This window comes from Oncorhynchus mykiss, chromosome 10 (genome assembly GCF_057628025.1).
Source record: "Oncorhynchus mykiss isolate SJ-2025 chromosome 10, ASM5762802v1, whole genome shotgun sequence".
Taxonomy (NCBI): Eukaryota; Metazoa; Chordata; class Actinopteri; order Salmoniformes; family Salmonidae; genus Oncorhynchus; species Oncorhynchus mykiss.
This window is the reverse complement of record NC_143031.1, coordinates 46,580,801-46,599,273: the sequence shown is the minus strand read 5'-3', so window position 1 is coordinate 46,599,273 and position 18,473 is coordinate 46,580,801. Positions and strand designations below refer to the sequence as shown.

At 41.5% G+C, this 18,473-nt stretch overlaps 2 protein-coding genes across 7 annotated transcripts; one reads left to right on the top strand and one right to left on the bottom strand.

Annotated features, from left to right (window-relative positions):
- Window positions 1-167: 167 nt before the first annotated feature.
- Window positions 168-3,063, top strand: si:dkey-71d15.2 (SH3 domain-containing kinase-binding protein 1). 2 transcript variants are annotated; one of them, XM_021618729.3, is made up of 7 exons: window positions 168-380; window positions 852-868; window positions 1,082-1,182; window positions 1,552-1,689; window positions 1,819-2,084; window positions 2,179-2,242; window positions 2,711-3,063. In XM_021618729.3, exons 1-7 carry the CDS (start codon window positions 310-312, stop codon window positions 2,747-2,749), a joined length of 696 nt encoding a protein of 231 aa, XP_021474404.3. In that variant the 5' UTR covers window positions 168-309; the 3' UTR covers window positions 2,750-3,063. The 2 variants fall into 2 exon arrangements, with proteins under 2 accessions (XP_021474404.3, XP_021474405.2); XM_021618730.3 differs by having other exon boundaries at window positions 181-380; window positions 755-868.
- lipia (lipase, member Ia) lies at window positions 2,568-18,471 on the bottom strand. 5 transcript variants are annotated; one of them, XR_016483758.1, is made up of 12 exons: window positions 17,947-18,471; window positions 10,797-10,860; window positions 10,133-10,503; window positions 9,899-10,007; window positions 9,685-9,786; window positions 9,486-9,575; window positions 9,139-9,306; window positions 8,735-8,824; window positions 6,791-6,899; window positions 6,058-6,691; window positions 3,779-3,948; window positions 2,568-3,457 (listed from the first exon to the last, which is right to left on the bottom strand). XR_016483758.1 is itself a non-coding variant. In XM_021618726.3 (12 exons), the coding sequence occupies exons 2-11, from the start codon at window positions 10,849-10,851 to the stop codon at window positions 3,828-3,830; spliced, it is 1,389 nt and encodes a 462-aa protein (XP_021474401.2). In that variant the 5' UTR covers window positions 10,852-10,860; window positions 17,947-18,471; the 3' UTR covers window positions 2,568-3,457; window positions 3,779-3,827. The 5 variants fall into 5 exon arrangements, 4 of the variants coding, with proteins under 4 accessions (XP_021474401.2, XP_090042980.1, XP_021474402.2 ...); XM_021618726.3 differs by having other exon boundaries at window positions 6,518-6,691; XM_090186854.1 differs by having other exon boundaries at window positions 6,518-6,691; window positions 17,955-18,061.
- Between the last annotated feature and the right edge of the window lie 2 nt (window positions 18,472-18,473).

Genomic DNA, 18,473 nt, shown 5'->3' with positions numbered 1-18,473 from the left:
AAAAAATGTAATGATAAACTAGTAGCGCTTCATATTCCTGATTCAAACTACAATGACGATTCCTCTTGACTTTTCCCATTCAAACTCAAATTGTGGAACTGACTCTGAAGATACTGGATAATTGCGTGAGTGTCAAATGCCCTGTAGTCTGTCCCTTTAAATGCTCCCAAATCTTTAGCTCGGCAATCAGTAGTTCTGTCATCCTCAGGGACGGACCCAATGTTACTGGTAGTGAGCATGTCTGGGTGCTCCACAATTCTGTGCTAAACTTAGCCCTGGCTCATCACACTAACGTGCTTTTGGGTTACAATGGAACCGGTGAATGGTGTAGAGTTACCACCAATGGAGCTGGATTGCGATAGGAACACTGGCCGAACAAGGTGAGCATGTACAATATAAATCCTATCTTGAACACCTACTAAGATATATGATATTGTCAATGGATTGGTGTCTCTTTTCTGTAGCAAACGGTTACAGCTAATGTTATGCACTGATTCATAATTTTGATTTTTCAGTGTGCACAGTATCTACGATTGTTACATTTGAAATAACAGTTGTCCCTTACCGTTGGCAGCCTCGTTTTATTTTCTTGAGCAAGAACGATTCATGCATTTACTACCTCTTGGTATCTGACAAGTGTACATTGTGATGCTTTCCAAAATAGGCTTGAACGCGTGCATGTTCTGATTGACACATGTGCTTAGAGAAATACCAGACTCCACTGACTTTATTCACTCCACTCTGTCATTTTTAGATAAAAATTCTTAGCTTCTGGAGCTCTTTTCTCTCTTTCATTCTGTTACTCTACATATCACCTTGGCGTTCTTCTGTGTCACCATGGGCAACTATAGCTCTGCCCTCACCGCGGGTAAGCCAATCAACCATTCTCCAATCTTCTCTTACGTTCCTTTTTTTAAAAACTCGTTTTAATGATTTAGTGGCTCAAGAATTGAAGAATGCATGACAACGTGTTTTTATGATACTCTCTGTTATTTTACTTCAATGACCCTCACCTCCAATTGAGCCTTTAAATCAAATAAACTGTGTCTAATGCCGTCTTGGTTTGTTTTTTCTCCCTAAGACATTGAAGACTTTGATGCTGTTGTTTCGGTCACTGAGACGCTGAATCAATTGGCAGCACACGTGGAAGACGAAAGGTTTCAGTCACAGATTCTGTCATTGGTCAGTATATTTCTGAACACCGATATCTGATCTGGTTATTATTGTAGAGTAGTGCAGCATGTGATAGGGTTGTTGAGTCTCCGAGGAACTTGTCAACTACTCACAGATCTGTTTGTGTCCCGTTTTGTCCTTGAGTTAAATGTAACATTTTAAGCTGGCAGACAACCCAAGCAAGCATGCATGCACACATGTACATTTGACATGTGCTAGTAGTTATTCATAAAGGGACTGAAGTGTTCAATATTCTGTAGGGACACAATTACAATAACCACCTGAACGCATAACAGGATATGTCATTTTAAAAATTATGAAGTCCTCGTCTCCTTTCAATACTCATGTTTCTTTCTCTGTTTGCTTTTGTCCTCTCAGGCTGCTCAGTCTAACCCTGGCGTACAGGTGGCCCCTACACAGGAGGGAGAGGCGCAAGAGAAAGAGGAGCTGGACCTCTCCTCTGTCATATCACACATCAGCACCCAGACAGCACCTATAAACACCCCTGTTTTACCGGTAAGTCCATTTTCACCTTACTATGCTTGCTGCCCAATGACTATGTGGAATATAGAGTTGCTTATTCAGCCTCTGCGTTGGTTTAAAGACTATCAATTGTTTGTGCTGTTATGATGCGTTGGTGGACAGGTGATTGAAAAGAAGCCTCACCGCCCTCCAAGGCACACAAGGCTCTCCTCTTCATCATCCACTGTTGCCAGTGTTCCCCACCCCTTCTCCACCCTCCTCCCTGGGGCTCTCTCTGCTATCCTGCGTGTGACCCTGCCCCCTCACCTCACCTCTAACCCCAAGCCCAGGAGGGAGCCAAGTGCCCAGGGCCCACTGACCCTAGAACAGCTGCAGACAGAGCTCCGGGACCTGAGGGACGAGGTAGAAATGATGAAGAGCCAGCACAAGTAAGTCTTTGTTTATCTTTGCGTGTAACTACAGTATGTCTTGTATTGTGTTTTCCAAGTGTGCCTCTGATTTAGGATTTCTCTTCTCTGATAGCAAAGAGATTCAACTGCTGATGAATGAGTTGGATGAGGAGAAAAGGATTCGTTTGTCAGTACAGGTACTGTGTCTGTCAGCAGACATCTACATATGATCCAAGTACTAAATATATCACTCTATTGGAGATATACCTAACAGAGATTAATGTTTACCGACACTATTAGGGGAAAATAGGGTTCTTCGTCCGTTGCCATAACTCTTTCTGGGTTCCATGTAGAAATCTGTGGAAAGAGTTCTATATAGAACCCAAAAGGGTTCTACCTGGAACCAAAAGTAGTTTTTCAAAGGGGTCTCCTATGGAGACAGCCAAATAACCATTTTAGGTTGTAGATAGCACCTAATACAATGTGTAGGCATTGTATTCTAGATACATTTGATGACCAACCTTTCCTGACTTAAGACGAGCTCTGTTTATTACAGTCCAGATTGATGTAAATGGTTGTAATGATGTCTTATCATTGTGCTGTGCTTGCTTGCTGTTGTCCAATTGCTGTTACCTCAAGGTCTCATGTGTGTGTTCTTGTTTCAGATGGAGGTGGCACAGATGAAGAAGCACAAGTCCAAGTGAGCTGTCTGGCTCAAACAGCATGACATCCCCAACAAAGTTTGAACAAGCGGTAATCTGTCTCGGTTTAAAGACTATCAATTGTTTGACCAGTTTGTTGTGATCCGTTGGACAGGTGATTGGAAAGAAGCCTCACCACCCTCCAAGGCCCACAAATGAATTATCAATGATTTATGAAACTCAAACTATAGTGAATGTTGAAATTAACTCATGAGCATCTTGTACAGAGACATTTTATATTTGCTTATTTTACTTTTTTAAATAAAATTAAAACCAATCATGTTCTAAGTCTACAGTGGTAAAAAAAAAATACATTTTAGTTTCTATTGATGTGGCTCTTTCCTTTTATCATTTTTTTAAATTGATTGACATTAAAATATTGATTCATAGCGTGGTTCCTCTACATATCATTCCACACAGTGATTACAGACACAATCATTTCAATATTCTTGTAATAAATACAAATCATCACACTCGCACTTATTTAAAATGCTCTGGACTCTTAAGCCACTGAACACAAGGAGTTGACAGTGAGTAGCTATCTGGGTCAACCGCCTCACACGATTTATCCAGAGAGCCATCATATGGCCGCTGCTGATTCTGTACATCGTAGATCTGCTATTGTCTCAGAAGTTGGACTCCTCACAGGGCATGGGTCTGAAGGTCAACTCTTTGTTCTCCTCCAGAATTACGTCATAGCGGCAGAGAGGCCTGTGTGTGACAGTAAAAGTGTAAGAGAAGTTTGAGGTGAGACATTCATGCAAAATTACACAAGGAAACAATGACTTGACACAAAGTCTAAGTGGAGATGGCATATGTACAGTACCTTCAAAGTATACACCTCTTGACTTTTCCCACATGTTACAGCCTGAATTTAAAATGGATTACATTGATTTGTTGTAACTGGCCTACACACAGTACCCCCATAATGTCAAAGTAGAATGTTTTTTTTAAACCTTTTTTTAGCTGAAATGTCAAGTATTCAACCCCTTTTATTGCAAGCCTAACATTTAGGAAAAAGTTTGGACTCACTGTGTGCAATAATGGTGTTTAACATGATTTTTGAAGGACTGCTTCATCTCTATACCGCACACATCCAATTATCTGTAAGGTCCCTCAGTCGAGCAGTGCATTTAAAAACCGATTCAACCACAAGACTAGGGAGGTTTTCCCAATGCCTTCCAAAGAATGGGAACCTATTGCTAGATGGGTAAAAATAAAGCAGATATTGAATATCCATTTGAGAATGAAGTTAATTACACCATCCAAAATGTATCAATACACCCAGTCACTACAAAGACACAGACAGCCAGAGAGGAAAAAAATCGCTCAGGGCCAATGGTGACTAAAGTTTAATGGCTGTGATAGGAGAAAATTGAGGATGTATCAACAACATTAGTTACAACACTAACCTAATTGACAAAGTGAAAAGGAAGCCTGTACAGAATTAAAAATATCCCAAAACATGCATCCTGTTTGCAACAAGGCACTAAAGTAATGCTGCAAAAAATGTGGCAAAGCAATTCACTTGTTTTGGAATACAAGGTGTTATGTTTGGGGCAAATCCAATATAACATATTACTGAGTACCACTCTCCATATTTTCAAGTATAGTGTTGGCTGCATTATGTATATATACAGTGCCTTGCGAAAGTATTCGGCCCCCTTGAACTTTGCGACCTTTTGCCACATTTCAGGCTTCAAACATAAAGATATAAAACTGTATTTTTTTGTGAAGAATCAACAACAAGTGGGACACAATCATGAAGTGGAACGACATTTATTGGATATTTCAAACTTTTTTAACAAATCAAAAACTGAAACATTGGGCGTGCAAAATTATTCAGCCCCCTTAAGTTAATACTTTGTAGCGCCACCTTTTGCTGCGATTACAGCTGTAAGTCGCTTGGGGTATGTCTCTATCAGTTTTGCACATCGAGAGACTGACATTTTTTCCCATTCCTCCTTGCAAAACAGCTCGAGCTCAGTGAGGTTGGATGGAGAGCATTTGTGAACAGCAGTTTTCAGTTCTTTCCACAGATTCTCAATTGGATTCAGGTCTGGACTTTGACTTGGCCATTCTAACACCTGGATATGTTTATTTTTGAACCATTCCATTGTAGATTTTGCTTTATGTTTTGGATCATTGTCTTGTTGGAAGACAAATCTCCGTCCCAGTCTCAGGTCTTTTGCAGACTCCATCAGGTTTTCTTCCAGAATGGTCCTGTATTTGGCTCCATCCATCTTCCCTGTCCCTGCTGAAGAAAAGCAGGCCCAAACCATGATGCTGCCACCACCATGTTTGACAGTGGGCATGGTGTGTTCAGGGTGATGAGCTGTGTTGCTTTTACGCCAAACATAACGTTTTGCATTGTTGCCAAAAAGTTCAATTTTGGTTTCATCTGACCAGAGCACCTTCTTCCACATGTTTGGTGTGTCTCCCAGGTGGCTTGTGGCAAACTTTAAACAACGCTTTTTATGGATATCTTTAAGAAATGGCTTTCTTCTTGCCACTCTTCCATAAAGGCCAGATTTGTGCAATATACGACTGATTGTTGTCCTATGGACAGAGTCTCCCACCTCAGCTGTAGATCTCTGCAGTTCATCCAGAGTGATCATGGGCCTCTTGGCTGCATCTCTGATCAGTCTTCTCCTTGTATGAGCTGAAAGTTTAGAGGGACGGCCAGGTCTTGGTAGATTTGCAGTGGTCTGATACTCCTTCCATTTCAATATTATCGCTTGAACAGTGCTCCTTGGGATGTTTAAAGCTTGGGAAATCTTTTTGAATCCAAATCCGGCTTTAAACTTCTTCACAACAGTATCTCGGACCTGCCTGGTGTGTTCCTTGTTCTTCATGATGCTCTCTGCGCTTTTGACGGACCTCTGAGACTATCACAGTGCAGGTGCATTTATACGGAGACTTGATTACACACAGGTGGATTGTATTTATCATCATTAGTCATTTAGGTCAACATTGGATCATTCAGAGATCCTCACTGAACTTCTGGAGAGAGTTTGCTGCACTGAAAGTAAAGGGGCTGAATAATTTTGCACGCCCAATTTTTCAGTTTTTGATTTGTTAAAAAAGTTTGAAATATCCAATAAATGTCGTTCCTCTTCATGATTGTGTCCCACTTGTTGTTGATTCTTCACAAAAAAAATACAATTTTATATCTTTATGTTTGAAGCCTGAAATGTGGCAAAAGGTTGCAAAGTTCAAGGGGGCCGAATACTTTCGCAAGGCACTGTATATCCTTCATTTAACTAGGCAAGTCATTTAAGAACAAATTCTTATTTACAATGACGACCTACCCTGGCCAAAACCGGATGACACTGGGCCAATTGTGTGCCACCCTATGGGACTCCCAATCATGGCCGGATGTGATACAGCCTGGATTCAAACCAGGGACTGTAGTGACACCTCTTGCACTGAGATGCAGTGCCTTAGACCGCTGCACCACTCGGGAACCCAATGGGCATGCTTGTAAGCATTAAGAACGCAGGAGTTTTTCAGGATTAAAAAGCAACAGAATGGATGCTGCTACAAAGTAATGACTCAGAGGTGTTAAATCGTTATGTACATAAATGACATACCTTCATTTTCATTACATTTGCAAACATTTCTAAAAACATGTTTTCACTGAGAGAGAGAGAAAAAAACATCAGGCTGTAACACAAAATGTGGAATAAAGTCAAGGGGTATAGTACTTACAGTAAATAAGTGACACGTGAGAGAAGCCCTAGATGAAAGAGGGTACAAACTAACACTGACCTGTCTTTACGCTCCAGGTGTGTGAGACGGATGCGGAGCACTCGTAGTTTGAGCTTAGGCTGTAATGCATTCCCTGTAGAGAATGTGATTGAGATCTTGTAGACCTTCTGTATGTCCTTATCAAACTGGGCCAATAATCTGGTCTCTGAGTACTTCTCAAACTTGGATGCTTTACTGAAGATGGAGAGAGAATGAAATGTTAATCACTTCCCCCCCCCAGAGTGTGTAAATGTGTAGTTTTGAGAATGATACGGTGAGAAAATTGTAACTTACTGGTTTATTGTTGCCTCTGTCACCTCAGCACCATTGTGTAGTTTGATGGTGATGTAGCCCCAGCGAGTATCGTGGTTCCATGTTACAACGTCCACCCTGTAGTTCGTCCCTTAGAGAGAGAAGCGTAATTTCCTCCGACCAATGGCCTACTAGAGATCTCATTATGTTTCCAATCTAGTTAATCTTGTACATTTCGCCTGATCATTGAAAATACAGTGCCTTGCAAAAGTATTCGGCCCCCTTGAACTTTGCGACCTTTTGCCACATTTCAGGCTTCAAACATAAAGATATAAAACTGTATTTTTTTGTGAAGAATCAACAACAAGTGGGACACAATCATGAAGTGGAACGACATTTATTGGATATTTCAAACTTTTTTAACAAATCAAAAACTGAAAAATTGGGCGTGCAAAATTATTCAGCCCCTTTACTTTCAGTGCAGCAAACTCTCTCCAGAAGTTCAGTGAGGATCTCTGAATGATCCAATGTTGACCTAAATGACTAATGATGATAAATACAATCCACCTGTGTGTAATCAAGTCTCCGTATAAATGCACCTGCACTGTGATAGTCTCAGAGGTCCGCTAAAAGCGCAGAGAGCATCATGAAGAACAAGGAACACACCAGGCAGGTCCGAGATACTGTTGTGAAGAAGTTTAAAGCTGGATTTGGATACAAAAAGATTTCCCAAGCTTTAAACATCCCAAGGAGCACTGTGCAAGCGATAATATTGAAATGGAAGGAGTATCAGACCACTGCAAATCTACCAAGACCTGGCCGTCCCTCTAAACTTTCAGCTCATACAAGGAGAAGACTGATCAGAGATGCAGCCAAGAGGCCCATGATCACTCTGGATGAACTGCAGAGATCTACAGCTGAGGTGGGAGACTCTGTCCATAGGACAACAATCAGTCGTATATTGCACAAATCGGGCCTTTATGGAAGAGTGGCAAGAAGAAAGCCATTTCTTAAAGATATCCATAAAAAGTGTTGTTTAAAGTTTGCCACAAGCCACCTGGGAAACACACCAAACATGTGGAAGAAGGTGCTCTGGTCAGATGAAACCAAAATTGAACTTTTTGGCAACAATGCAAAACGTTATGTTTGGCGTAAAAGCAACACAGCTCATCACCCTGAACACACCATCCCCACTGTCAAACATGGTGGTGGCAGCCTCATGGTTTGGGCCTGCTTTTCTTCAGCAGGGACAGGGAAGATGGTTAAAATTGATGGGAAGATGGATGGAGCCAAATACAGGACCATTCTGGAAGAATGGTGGAGTCTGCAAAAGACCTGAGACTGGAACGGAGATTTGTCTTCCAACAAGACAATGATCCAAAACATAAAGCAAAATCTACAATGGAATGATTCAAAAATAAACATATCCAGGTGTTAGAATGGCCAAGTCAAAGTCCAGACCTGAATCCAATCGAGAATCTGTGGAAAAAAAATGAAAACTGCTGTTCACAAATGCTCTCCATCCAACCTCAGAGCTCGAGCTGTTTTGCAAGGAGGAATGGGAAAAAATGTCAGTTTCTCGATGTGCAAAACTGATAGAGACATACCCCAAGCGACTTACAGCTGTAATTGCAGCAAAAGGTGGCGCTACAAAGTATTAACTTAAGGGGGCTGAATAATTTTGCACGCCCAATTTTTCAGTTTTTGATTTGTTAAAAAAGTTTGAAATATCCAATAAATGTCGTTCCACTTCATGATTGTGTCCCACTTGTTGTTGATTCTTCACAAAAAAAATACAGTTTTATATCTTTATGTTTGAAGCCTGAAATGTGGCAAAAGGTCGCAAAGTTCAAGGGGGGCGAATACTTTCGCAAGACACTGTAAGTGGTTAGAAGATTAAAAAAAAGACAGACCAAAGCAATATTCCCAGAAAGTCTCTCTTTATAGAGGTCAAATGGGTATGTAAGCCAATGATTGTCCACTTACTGCAGAATGGAGTCTGTTTATTGGTGGTGAAGAAAGCCCTGGTTTGATTCAGAGGCACAAGAGTATCCTTCCACTCAATGCTATCATACCCTGGAACAACAGATAAAACAGCCATGTTATGTCAATGTGAAGGGACACTGTCTTCCAAGGATGGATTGGCCTTCACCTGAAAGAACTGTGTGTGATTCAGGAATGTACGTTAGCTTAATCAAGGCACTGATGTTGGCGAGTTGGCAAACTTTTTGTGATTACGTGTGATTAGAAAAGCTTGAATCTAATGGAGAAACTCATGAATCTAATGGAGAAAATCATGAATCTAATGGAGAAACTCATGAATCTAATGGAGAAACTCATGAATCTAATGGAGAAAGTCATTAATCTAATGGGAGTTAGAGAGTAATAACCAAAGACTGGGCATCCGGCAGGTTTGAATTGATCACAGTCCATGCAGCGTTCGTCCAGGAATTCGGTGTAGGAAGAGCATGGGAAGGCCCTGATGTTACAGGTCCGGTTAATGGAGCCCAGATAGAGGAACACTGATCTCTGGTGGTCACACTTAAAATAGCTGGACCCTTGGAGAGTTGGAAGGGGAAAGGACATAGTTAATTCCTGTGACGGTAAACATATTAATTATGTGATACACATGTCCTACGTCTCCTTTGAAGGACGACACCTTGTGCAAATGGGATTTTTGAATGATCTCTCTGGCTAACCAGTTTGATTGTTATGCCTGTCTTACCAAGAGACTTACCTGAGAAGATGGTCTTTGGACAGCCAGGCTGGTCGGCTCCACCGTTAGGATAGAAATCAATGTGGCCCAAAGGCTTCCTGAACCCAAATGCTGGTAATACAAAATGAACACATGAAGATACACAACAGAAAACACAATAATACACGATTCCCTTGGTATTCAGTGAACGCCAAACATGCAAGCAGAGACCCATACATACCGTCCATGTCTGTGTGCACCACGTCCACAAACTGTGCATCTGTGGGGTCCAGACGGTCCTCTGGGGGGTTTCCAGTGAACATAGGCCCCGCTGGATCTAGAGCTGATCAGGTCCACATCAGATCAGTACATTTGTAGGATAAATGTGTTAGCTTGCACTATTTAGAATAAACGCGGGGAGGAATGAGCAGAAAATCTATTCCACTGATTCTAACCTGTGATCCTCCCAATTGTTCCATTGAATTTGGCTCCAACAAAGCCTGAGATGTGAGCTCCAAGACTGATTCCAATCATATGGATGGAACTAAGAGAGGCACCATTCTCCTGAAACAGACAAAAATAGGCTAAATAAATATGAAGCTGTTATTACATAGTAATACATGTGGCCCTAAGTATGGCCCTAAATAAGTATGTGAGATACAGTATTCAGACTAGGCACCCACTCTTACCTGCATCTTTTTGATGAAGGCAGTGAGGTTGTCTGCTGTATCGTGTGTGTAGGTCACAACTTTCAGGTAGTTGACATTGGTAGCTCCGCGGTTCCAGTCCACCAACAGGACGTTCATGTCTCCGCGGGCCAGCAGCTGCTGTGTGATGTCATGGATCCAGACGGGCGGAGAGCCCGTAGGACGGTAGCCATGAACGATAAAGGTGGTGGGTTTGGTGACGTTGAACAGGGGCTGGGCTGACAGGTTGTGGTGGGACAGCTCCTGACCACAGATAAGATTAGCTCTGGTGTACAGCAACAGCTTCACATACAGGCTGGTCCCGATGATAGAGTGATGGAGGTCCAGATCAGTGAACACATCACATTCATGGGCTGAAGACGGAGTAAGTCGAAGGGAAAGAGAGAGAGAGAGAAAAAGAGACCGAAAGGAAAATCACGGTCATTGTTGAATGGGAAGTTCCAGAAGTAATATTTCCTGTCAGTGACTGCTTTCACTGTGCGTATGACCACCACCAAAAACCACACTGGCTAAACAACCTATTTTAATGATGTCTTAAAGTTTCCATAAGATCTTCCAACAGCTGGGGGAGTATTATTTGATGTCCCCACCCTAGGTTTTACGCAGTTAAAGTGTGTGTGTGTGTGTGTGTGTAAGTTCACCATACCGCGGTATATTGCAACAGATCCCAGCAGCAGTGCCAGGCACCACCAAAAGGACATCCTTCAGACCTGCAACGAGCCAGTTATAAGACTATTGTTACAATGGTTAGTGGTTGCAAAATGTTACAAAAACAGGGTGAATCTCTTTCTCCAACTATTTTAAAGCAACACTACTTGATTGTACATTGACATGAGGGTTATGCTCGGCGACCAGTTGACTGAGCTGAATATCTCTGTCCCTCTCTGTGTTCCCATTGGGTGACTATGGTGTGTTTGTGTACTACTGGACACGATATGGTGCATTCCTTTCACTGCGTCAATGCAGTACTAAGTGCATAAGGGCATGTCTGAACTCATAGAGTAAGCTCTTAGAAAATATGGTTCCAAAATGTTTTTTCAGCTGTCCCCATAAGTTAATTCTTTTTGGTTCCAGGGAGAAGGGCTATTCAAAGGGTTCTCTTCTGGGGACAGCGGAATAACCTTTTTAGGTTCTAGATAGCATTTTTTTTCCCTAACAGTGTATGCAAAGGATATCAGATTTCAAGATGGGGGAGTTCTCTAATACAAGTGAGCTGTTTTTCATTGGAACCGGAGAAATGAGAAGTATCCTCTATTTGGAAAGTCAACCTGTCATCAGAAAAGGTCATGGATATTAGCAAATCAGTACTCTGGTCATGTAAATTGACTACAGATTAGCACTAGGTCATTTACTAGGTTGTCTTCTGTAGTGTGTGATCACCATCAGTGTGTGGCTTTCCTCGTTGTTACAACAAAATGACTGAAGAGAAGAAAGGCATTCTTTCAGACTCATCCCACATTTAACCCTTTTTATAAATAGTGATAGGTGTTAGTGATGGGCAATGATAAGGAAAATCTATATATCCGTCTTCATCATATCTGTTTGAATGAATAACATTACAACTGTATAGACTTCACATCCACAGCTTGTGAAGTTCAGACAACTGTTTACTAATTGCCCTTTGGGCCAGGTATCAAATGTTCCGGAGGCCTAACCTTCCTAATCAGTTTGGATACAATGGGAAACCTGTTGATGGCCCATCAGCAGGCAGTTAAAAATACTAAATTAAGAGCCTTTGAGAGGATTTGTGTATGAATGCACTAACTGTAAGTTGCTCTGGATAAGAGTTTCTGCTAAATTACTCAAATGTAAATGTAAATAGACTTGGTGGACTGTATATTCTTAGGTTTGGGATTGCTTAATGGGTTTGCTCCCAGGTGCTGATCAGGGCACAGATGAAAGACAGGTGAATTACCGTTGAGTTGGGTTTAATTAAGACAAGGATTCACACGGCATAGGACAGAGCACAGCACAGCGCAGTGTAGGATGTAACATGGGTTTAGTAGGCACTTATGGGTTAATGGCTTGATTGACAGCTTTGAGTGTCAATCAACTTCTATGTGGCTGTGGTTTGGGTGTTTGCCTCTGGAGTTGGTCAGAACGCAATGATGGCAAGACACTTGAAGGATAACAGTAGCCTATCATGGGGGGGGCTAAGCGGAAAAATCTGAAACAATCGTGCATTTTGTGATAAAAATACTACATTTGGCACAGATGTATGCTCCCTGAAAAGATTTAGATATGGAGCCACCCGAGATTTGGCCCCTGGGGGTATGGAAGACATTTTTCAAAAAGACCGCAAGCAATAATATTATTTTACAATTCAGGAGGGCTGTTTTGAGAAGAAGGCACCAAATTTGTCACAGAGCTAGCTAGACCTCTCTTAATTCCCGTAGAGCACCCAATTTCTTCCTTTTTGTTAACAAAGCCCTTTTGCACAAGCTTCCAACATATCTCACTTCCCTGTCAAAGTATAAAAATACGGGGCACCAAACCCATTCACAGGGGAGGCAGGTAGCCTAGTGGTTAGAGTGTTGGGCCAGTAACCGAAAGGTTGTTGGATCAAATCCCTGAGCTGACATGATAAAAATCTGTCATTCTGCCCCTGAACAAGACAGTGTTCTCCGGCAGGCCATCCTAGTAAATAATAATTTGTTCTTAAATGACTTGCCTAGGTTAAATTTCTACCAACCTAGGTACCCTTTAGTTTTAACGCCCCCATGTTTGGAATAATTTAGAAACCTCATTAAATCTTGAATCCCTGGTGCAAATAGAGCAGTTTAGAATGCTGATGAGGGATGAATTCACTGAGACCTGCAAGTGTCTTGGTTGATTGTGGTGGTTTATTAGTGTTGTTGAGATGTGGTGTGTCTGTATCTGCTCTATCTTACAGTTACTTTTTTTGATGCTTTATTGATTCATCATGTTGTGAGTTGTTTGTTCACAGGGCACCATTGTGAATGAGACCATGGTTTCAATTGGGCTCCACTGAATAAATAAAATATATTTAGATATGGCGCCACCACGGATTTGGACCCCGGAGGCCGTGGCAGCCATCTTACAAAATGGCTACTGTCAGTAATATAGTACAGTTTTGAATACCTTTTTTTTTTATATATAAACCCAATTTGGCACAGAGGTAGATGTATGTACCCTGAAAATATTTAAATATGTAGATACCACATTTATGGCCCCTGGGGGCCGTGGCAGCTATCTATGAAAATGGCTGCCAATAGTACCATTATTTTATAATTATTTTAAGATAAAGGCTCTAAATTTTTTTCCACCACGTATTTTGCCCCGGGGGGCTGTGGCACCTTACACTGTTGGCCACTGTTGGTAATACAATGTTACAATTCTGAAGGCCTTGTTTGAGATAAACACACTAAATGTGGCACAGAGGTAGATTGATGTACCCCGAAAAGATTTAGATATAGACCAACCACAGATTTGGCCCAAGGGGCCGTGGCAGCCATCTTACAGAATTGCCACAGTTCAGTTCAGAAGGCCTATTTTCAGATAAACACACCAAATTTAGCACAGACAGATACACTGAGTGTACAAAACATTAAGAATTCCCCCCCTTTTCCTTCAGAATATCCTCAATTCGCCAGCTCATGTACTCTACAAGGCGTCAAACGTGTTCCACAGGGTTGCTGGCTCATGTTGACTCAAATGCTTCCTACAGTTGTGTTAAGTTGGCTGGATATCCTTTGGGTGGTGGACAATTTTTGATACACACAGGAAACTGTTGAGCGTGAAAACCCAGCAGCGTTGCAGTTCTTGACACAAATTGGTACGCCAGAAAAAGAATAGCATACTCTGAGTTGTCCTTATGTTAGGTCCTTATGTGGCTATGCCTTATGGCTGTGGGGTACACTTGTTAGTTTAGCAGACAAGATTTGCTTATAATTCCGTGGCATTATTTTATATTATAGTATGAAGAACACAATTGAACGAAGCTGAATAAAATATGAATATTTTCCAAACGATTTGAGGGAGTGTGCACATGTGGCTATTCTGTGTTGAGCGGTTAACAAATAAATAGATACTCCTATATACTTAATTTGTCACGGGCGTCGTAAGAAGTGGACCAAAGTGCAGCATGGTGAGCGTACATATTCTTTTAATTTATGTAAAATGTCGCCAACAAAACAGGGAAACGACCGTGAAGCTTACAGGGGCTATAGTGCACCTAACAAAGATAACTACCCACAACTACAACAGGGAAAAAAGGCAGCCTAAGTATGATTCCCAATCAGAGACAACGATAGACAGCTGTCCCTGATTGAGAACCATACCCGGCCAAAACAAAGAAACACAAAAACATAGAAAAAATAACATAGAATGCCCACCCAAATCACACCCTGACCAAACCAAAATAGAGACATAAAAAGGCTCTCTCAGGTCAGGGAGTGACATAATTTAGAATTATTAATGCAACTTTAGTTGTTCTACAAAGGTTGGGCTATATGTTTTGATTTTTAATACATTGTAAGGCTGCATGGTGAGACTCTAAAGTTGCTTGAAAGGCATGAACTCTGCTTTGTTTTTTGTGCAGGATGTAAACACTAATAGTCTCATTCACAATTTGACAAGCACTTGATAATGCCTTGAATTTCACGGCGGCATCCCCTTTGTGGCCATAATGCACCCTAAAAAAATCCATGCCTTTTGCGTCCCGGAGTGCTGCATTGTACTTTTCTCCCTCAGTGCTGCACAATTCGAAGCGCCTCTCACGCACATGGTTCCGTCACATGATCGGGTCTTTCTCACAGGCTACAAGTGAAGACAGACACATTGGAGACGCAACTGCGCACTTCCTTATCCAAATCCGAGGTGCATATTGAAGATTTCCTTAGCCAACAAGATGAGTATGCCTAACGAACAGCAAAAGCACTAGTTTATGTCAATCTACTATCCCCCATAGTACAAAAGTTGACCTATTCTATTCTGTGCAAGAAATAAATATTCCAAACATAGTCTGAGACAGTTGTGGGGTGCGATAGATCCCAAATTAATACAACCACTAGCATAAAAAAAAAACATTTTTACGCAAGGTGGCCGACACAACAGAAACAAACATTTAGCTTCAAATGTTGATAAACCATTAAGCTATTTCTTGAAATTATAAGCGCAACAATGCAAACATGGCAGTAGGCTATAAGCGCCAATGTTCCATTATCCCAAAACACCATCATCAAAAGTGACTGCAAATGCGATTATGCATGTAATGCTTTTATTATAAAGGGGAATTTTTTGGGTGAAAATTATATTTCCCAATCCTGAAACTCACATTCTGCTTATGTATGCCAGTTAGGCTCTAAACCCCTTGTAAGCGGTTAATGTGCTTCATTTTAAGAAGTTATTTGGCCACTTTGGGCTAGGCTACATGAGGTGTGCGACTATGATTAGAAAAATATGCTTTTCCTGTGGTTAATTTTCATGCCAGACAGGTAGGCTATACTCCTGTTCTAAAGACAAACAATATGTTTAATATTAGCAGGGTTGAGAAATAAATATAGTAAGCCTATTCTATAGAAAGCTGATGGGATCCTCCTATTTTTAGTAGAGGCCATCACTTTGTTTTCTCACACAATTCCATAGCCTATAGAAATGCTGTGCAACATGAGCTCATCGATTACATTTGCATTGATGTCAGAGTGATTAGAGGGACAATAGAGTGCTGAGTACCAGGCAGTTAGCAAGTTCGGTATGCTACGAATGACCATCAGCAGCATCAGAGCTTGGAAAAGCGCAATTACAGTGACTTAATGGTCACCACGAATTGCCTTCATGACTCATGACCACCAGTGTGGCGGTAATACGTTCACCGCAACAGCCCTACGCTGGCACCTAGTACCAATCCCTCTTTATTCTGTTTCCTCCCCTTCATCTACATTGATTGAAGTGGATTTAACAAGTGACATCAATAAGGGATCATAGCTTTCACCTGGATTCAGCTGGTCAGTCGGTCATGGAAAGAGCAGGTGTCCTTAATGTTTTGTACACTCAGTGTATGTACAGTATGTACCCTGACACTTTTTAGCTTTGGCCCCTGGAGACCATGGCAGCCATCTTACAAAATGCCATTGACACCCAATTAGGCTAGATGTTATAATGTATGTTATAGTTTAGAGACCCTTGTGTACATATCCTAATAATTTTATAACACGCCTGCCATTGTTTGATGTACAGCATTGGTTTATGTACATGAATACAGGATATCAGATGCGATCCAAAGCCATGAGTTACCTTTGCTTTATAGCCCCTAGTAAATTAGCTGGTTAATTCCAGGGCTTTTGATGTTGTACTCATCTCTTTTGAAAGGGTGTATAGTACACCTTTACTCAATGCTGCCTCAGATCAGTCACCACCAAAAGTCCCAGACATACTAAACTGTGCCTTTAAATTTGTTCCAATTGCAGAAATTTCAAGCTACATAAATACACCAAAGATGGCACAGAGGTAGATGTATCTAAAAAAGGCCTTAAGAAATGTAACATTGCATTACAGAGTTGTAATTTTGAAAAATGGCCACCACTGACCCCCAGGGGCCAAATCTGTGTTTCTCGATACCTACATCTTCTAAGAATCCATAAATCTACCTCTGTTCCAAATGTGGCGCCATCATCTCATAATGGTATTGCGGCAGCTATTTTGAAAGATAGTTGCCACGCCCCCCAGGGGCCAAATCTGGGGTGGCTCCATATCTAAATATTTTCAGGGTATGTAAATCTACATTTGTGCCAAATTCGGTGCTTTTATCACAAAGTGCATGATTGATTTTCTAAGCTGGCCCACTGATAAAGGTACAGTATATACAGGGATTGATCGCTAGGAAGGCTACAAATTGTACCACTGATCTATAACTATGGATGTCGGAAGGTGCTTGCGTGTGTGCTGTGCATAAAGTGACGTTACATCTAGAGTGAGAACAGCAAGGATAAACCGATATCATGATATGCCATGCTCAAACGATATCGATATCATATCCAATTATTGATATTGGTGCCCACCACTAATTGGCATACACATCAGCACAGACACCTTCCCAATTAGCAGCATGGATGCATGCGCATTATCATTGCATTCTTTGGAACTCAGTTTCTTCCAAGTTGCCTCGCCCTCCCTGTACAGTTTCACTTTGTGTGTGCATGAGAATGCCATAGAATCTATGTTTTTGTACAGAGAGAGAGAGAGAGAGCGAGAGAGGAAAAACAGGTTTCCGACAATGACACCATTGACCCTGTGACAATGATTGCATGGTTATCAGTGTGAATCCTTGTGGGTGTGTTCAAAACTCGCATGGAAATGTGCATGGAGGCTGCTGAGGGGAGGACGGCTCATAGTAATGGCTAGAATGGATTCAATGGAATGGTATCAAATCAAATGTATTTGTCATATGCGGCAAACATGGAAACCACGTTCGATATCATTCCATTGACTCCCATTCTAGCCATTATTATGAGCCGTCCGCCCCCACAGCAGCCTCCACTGGCACTGAGCTATATCTGAGTTATCACCAAAACAAAAAGTTAATAATTCACACAAGCAGAAGACGAATCCCTGTCACATGTTGCTCACAGACACATCTTTATTTCTATTATTAGACTGCAAGTGTTTACAAAGGAATAAAAACACTGAGAAAATGCAATTCTCCATACTCTACTGGCTGTAGCCTGCCAACAATCCTCTCTATTACACAATAATACTTCAGAAGAAGCTATAAAGGGAGAAATATAGGGAGTGGGAGAGTGACAAGCAGAGAAGAACTGACATTGTGGAAGTCTTACCTTGTTACCTTGAGAGCGCTAGTTCCCCGGACTCAGTGTGTCAAGAGGTCCAGACTCTTCATGTTTGCATAGCTGTGTGCCGGTGCTCATTCCAGGAAGTGGACAAGGTGAGAAATCAGAGTAAACTCCCACTGTTCCCTGCCTCTCTCTACTCCCACAGGCCTGACCACACCCCCCTGCCCCAGGACATCTTGAATATAAATGACAAATTCCTACTTTGGCTGGGCTGATAGCCAGTTATTCTCCAAGCAGGTAGTAGAACAATCAGAACTGTTCTTGACATTTTGACTTACCTTTCTACTGCTGTTGTTGAGTTCTATTTTCCACATCCTGAAACTCTTGTCAAAAGTTGAGCATTGAGCATAAGGAACACAGAGTTATTCTGGAGTAATTCTGTGTTTTTTCTGTTATAATTTTGGTTTGCAATCAACTTTAACTTTTGATCATTAAATGTTTAGCACAGGATAAACCTTTTGCGCTCTGAAAACTTTCGCTACTAATGGGCAGATTGTCACCTGGACCTTCGG

Excerpts from the sequence above, each read along its gene's own strand:
- si:dkey-71d15.2 (XM_021618729.3), top strand. The coding sequence starts at position 310 with ATGGAACCGGTGAATGGTGTAGAGTTACCACCAATGGAGCTGGATTGC. Across the intron at positions 2,085-2,178 it reads ATGATGAAGAGCCAGCACAA|CAAAGAGATTCAACTGCTGA; the intron begins GTAAGTCTTTGT and ends CTTCTCTGATAG. Across the intron at positions 2,243-2,710 it reads GGATTCGTTTGTCAGTACAG|ATGGAGGTGGCACAGATGAA; the intron begins GTACTGTGTCTG and ends TTCTTGTTTCAG.
- lipia (XM_021618726.3), bottom strand. The coding sequence starts at position 10,851 with ATGTCCTTTTGGTGGTGCCTGGCACTGCTGCTGGGATCTGTTGCAATA. Across the intron at positions 10,504-10,796 it reads ATCTGTTGCAATATACCGCG|CCCATGAATGTGATGTGTTC; the intron begins GTATGGTGAACT and ends CTCCGTCTTCAG. Across the intron at positions 6,900-8,734 it reads TAAACAGACTCCATTCTGCA|GGACGAACTACAGGGTGGAC; the intron begins GTAAGTGGACAA and ends TCTCTCTCTAAG.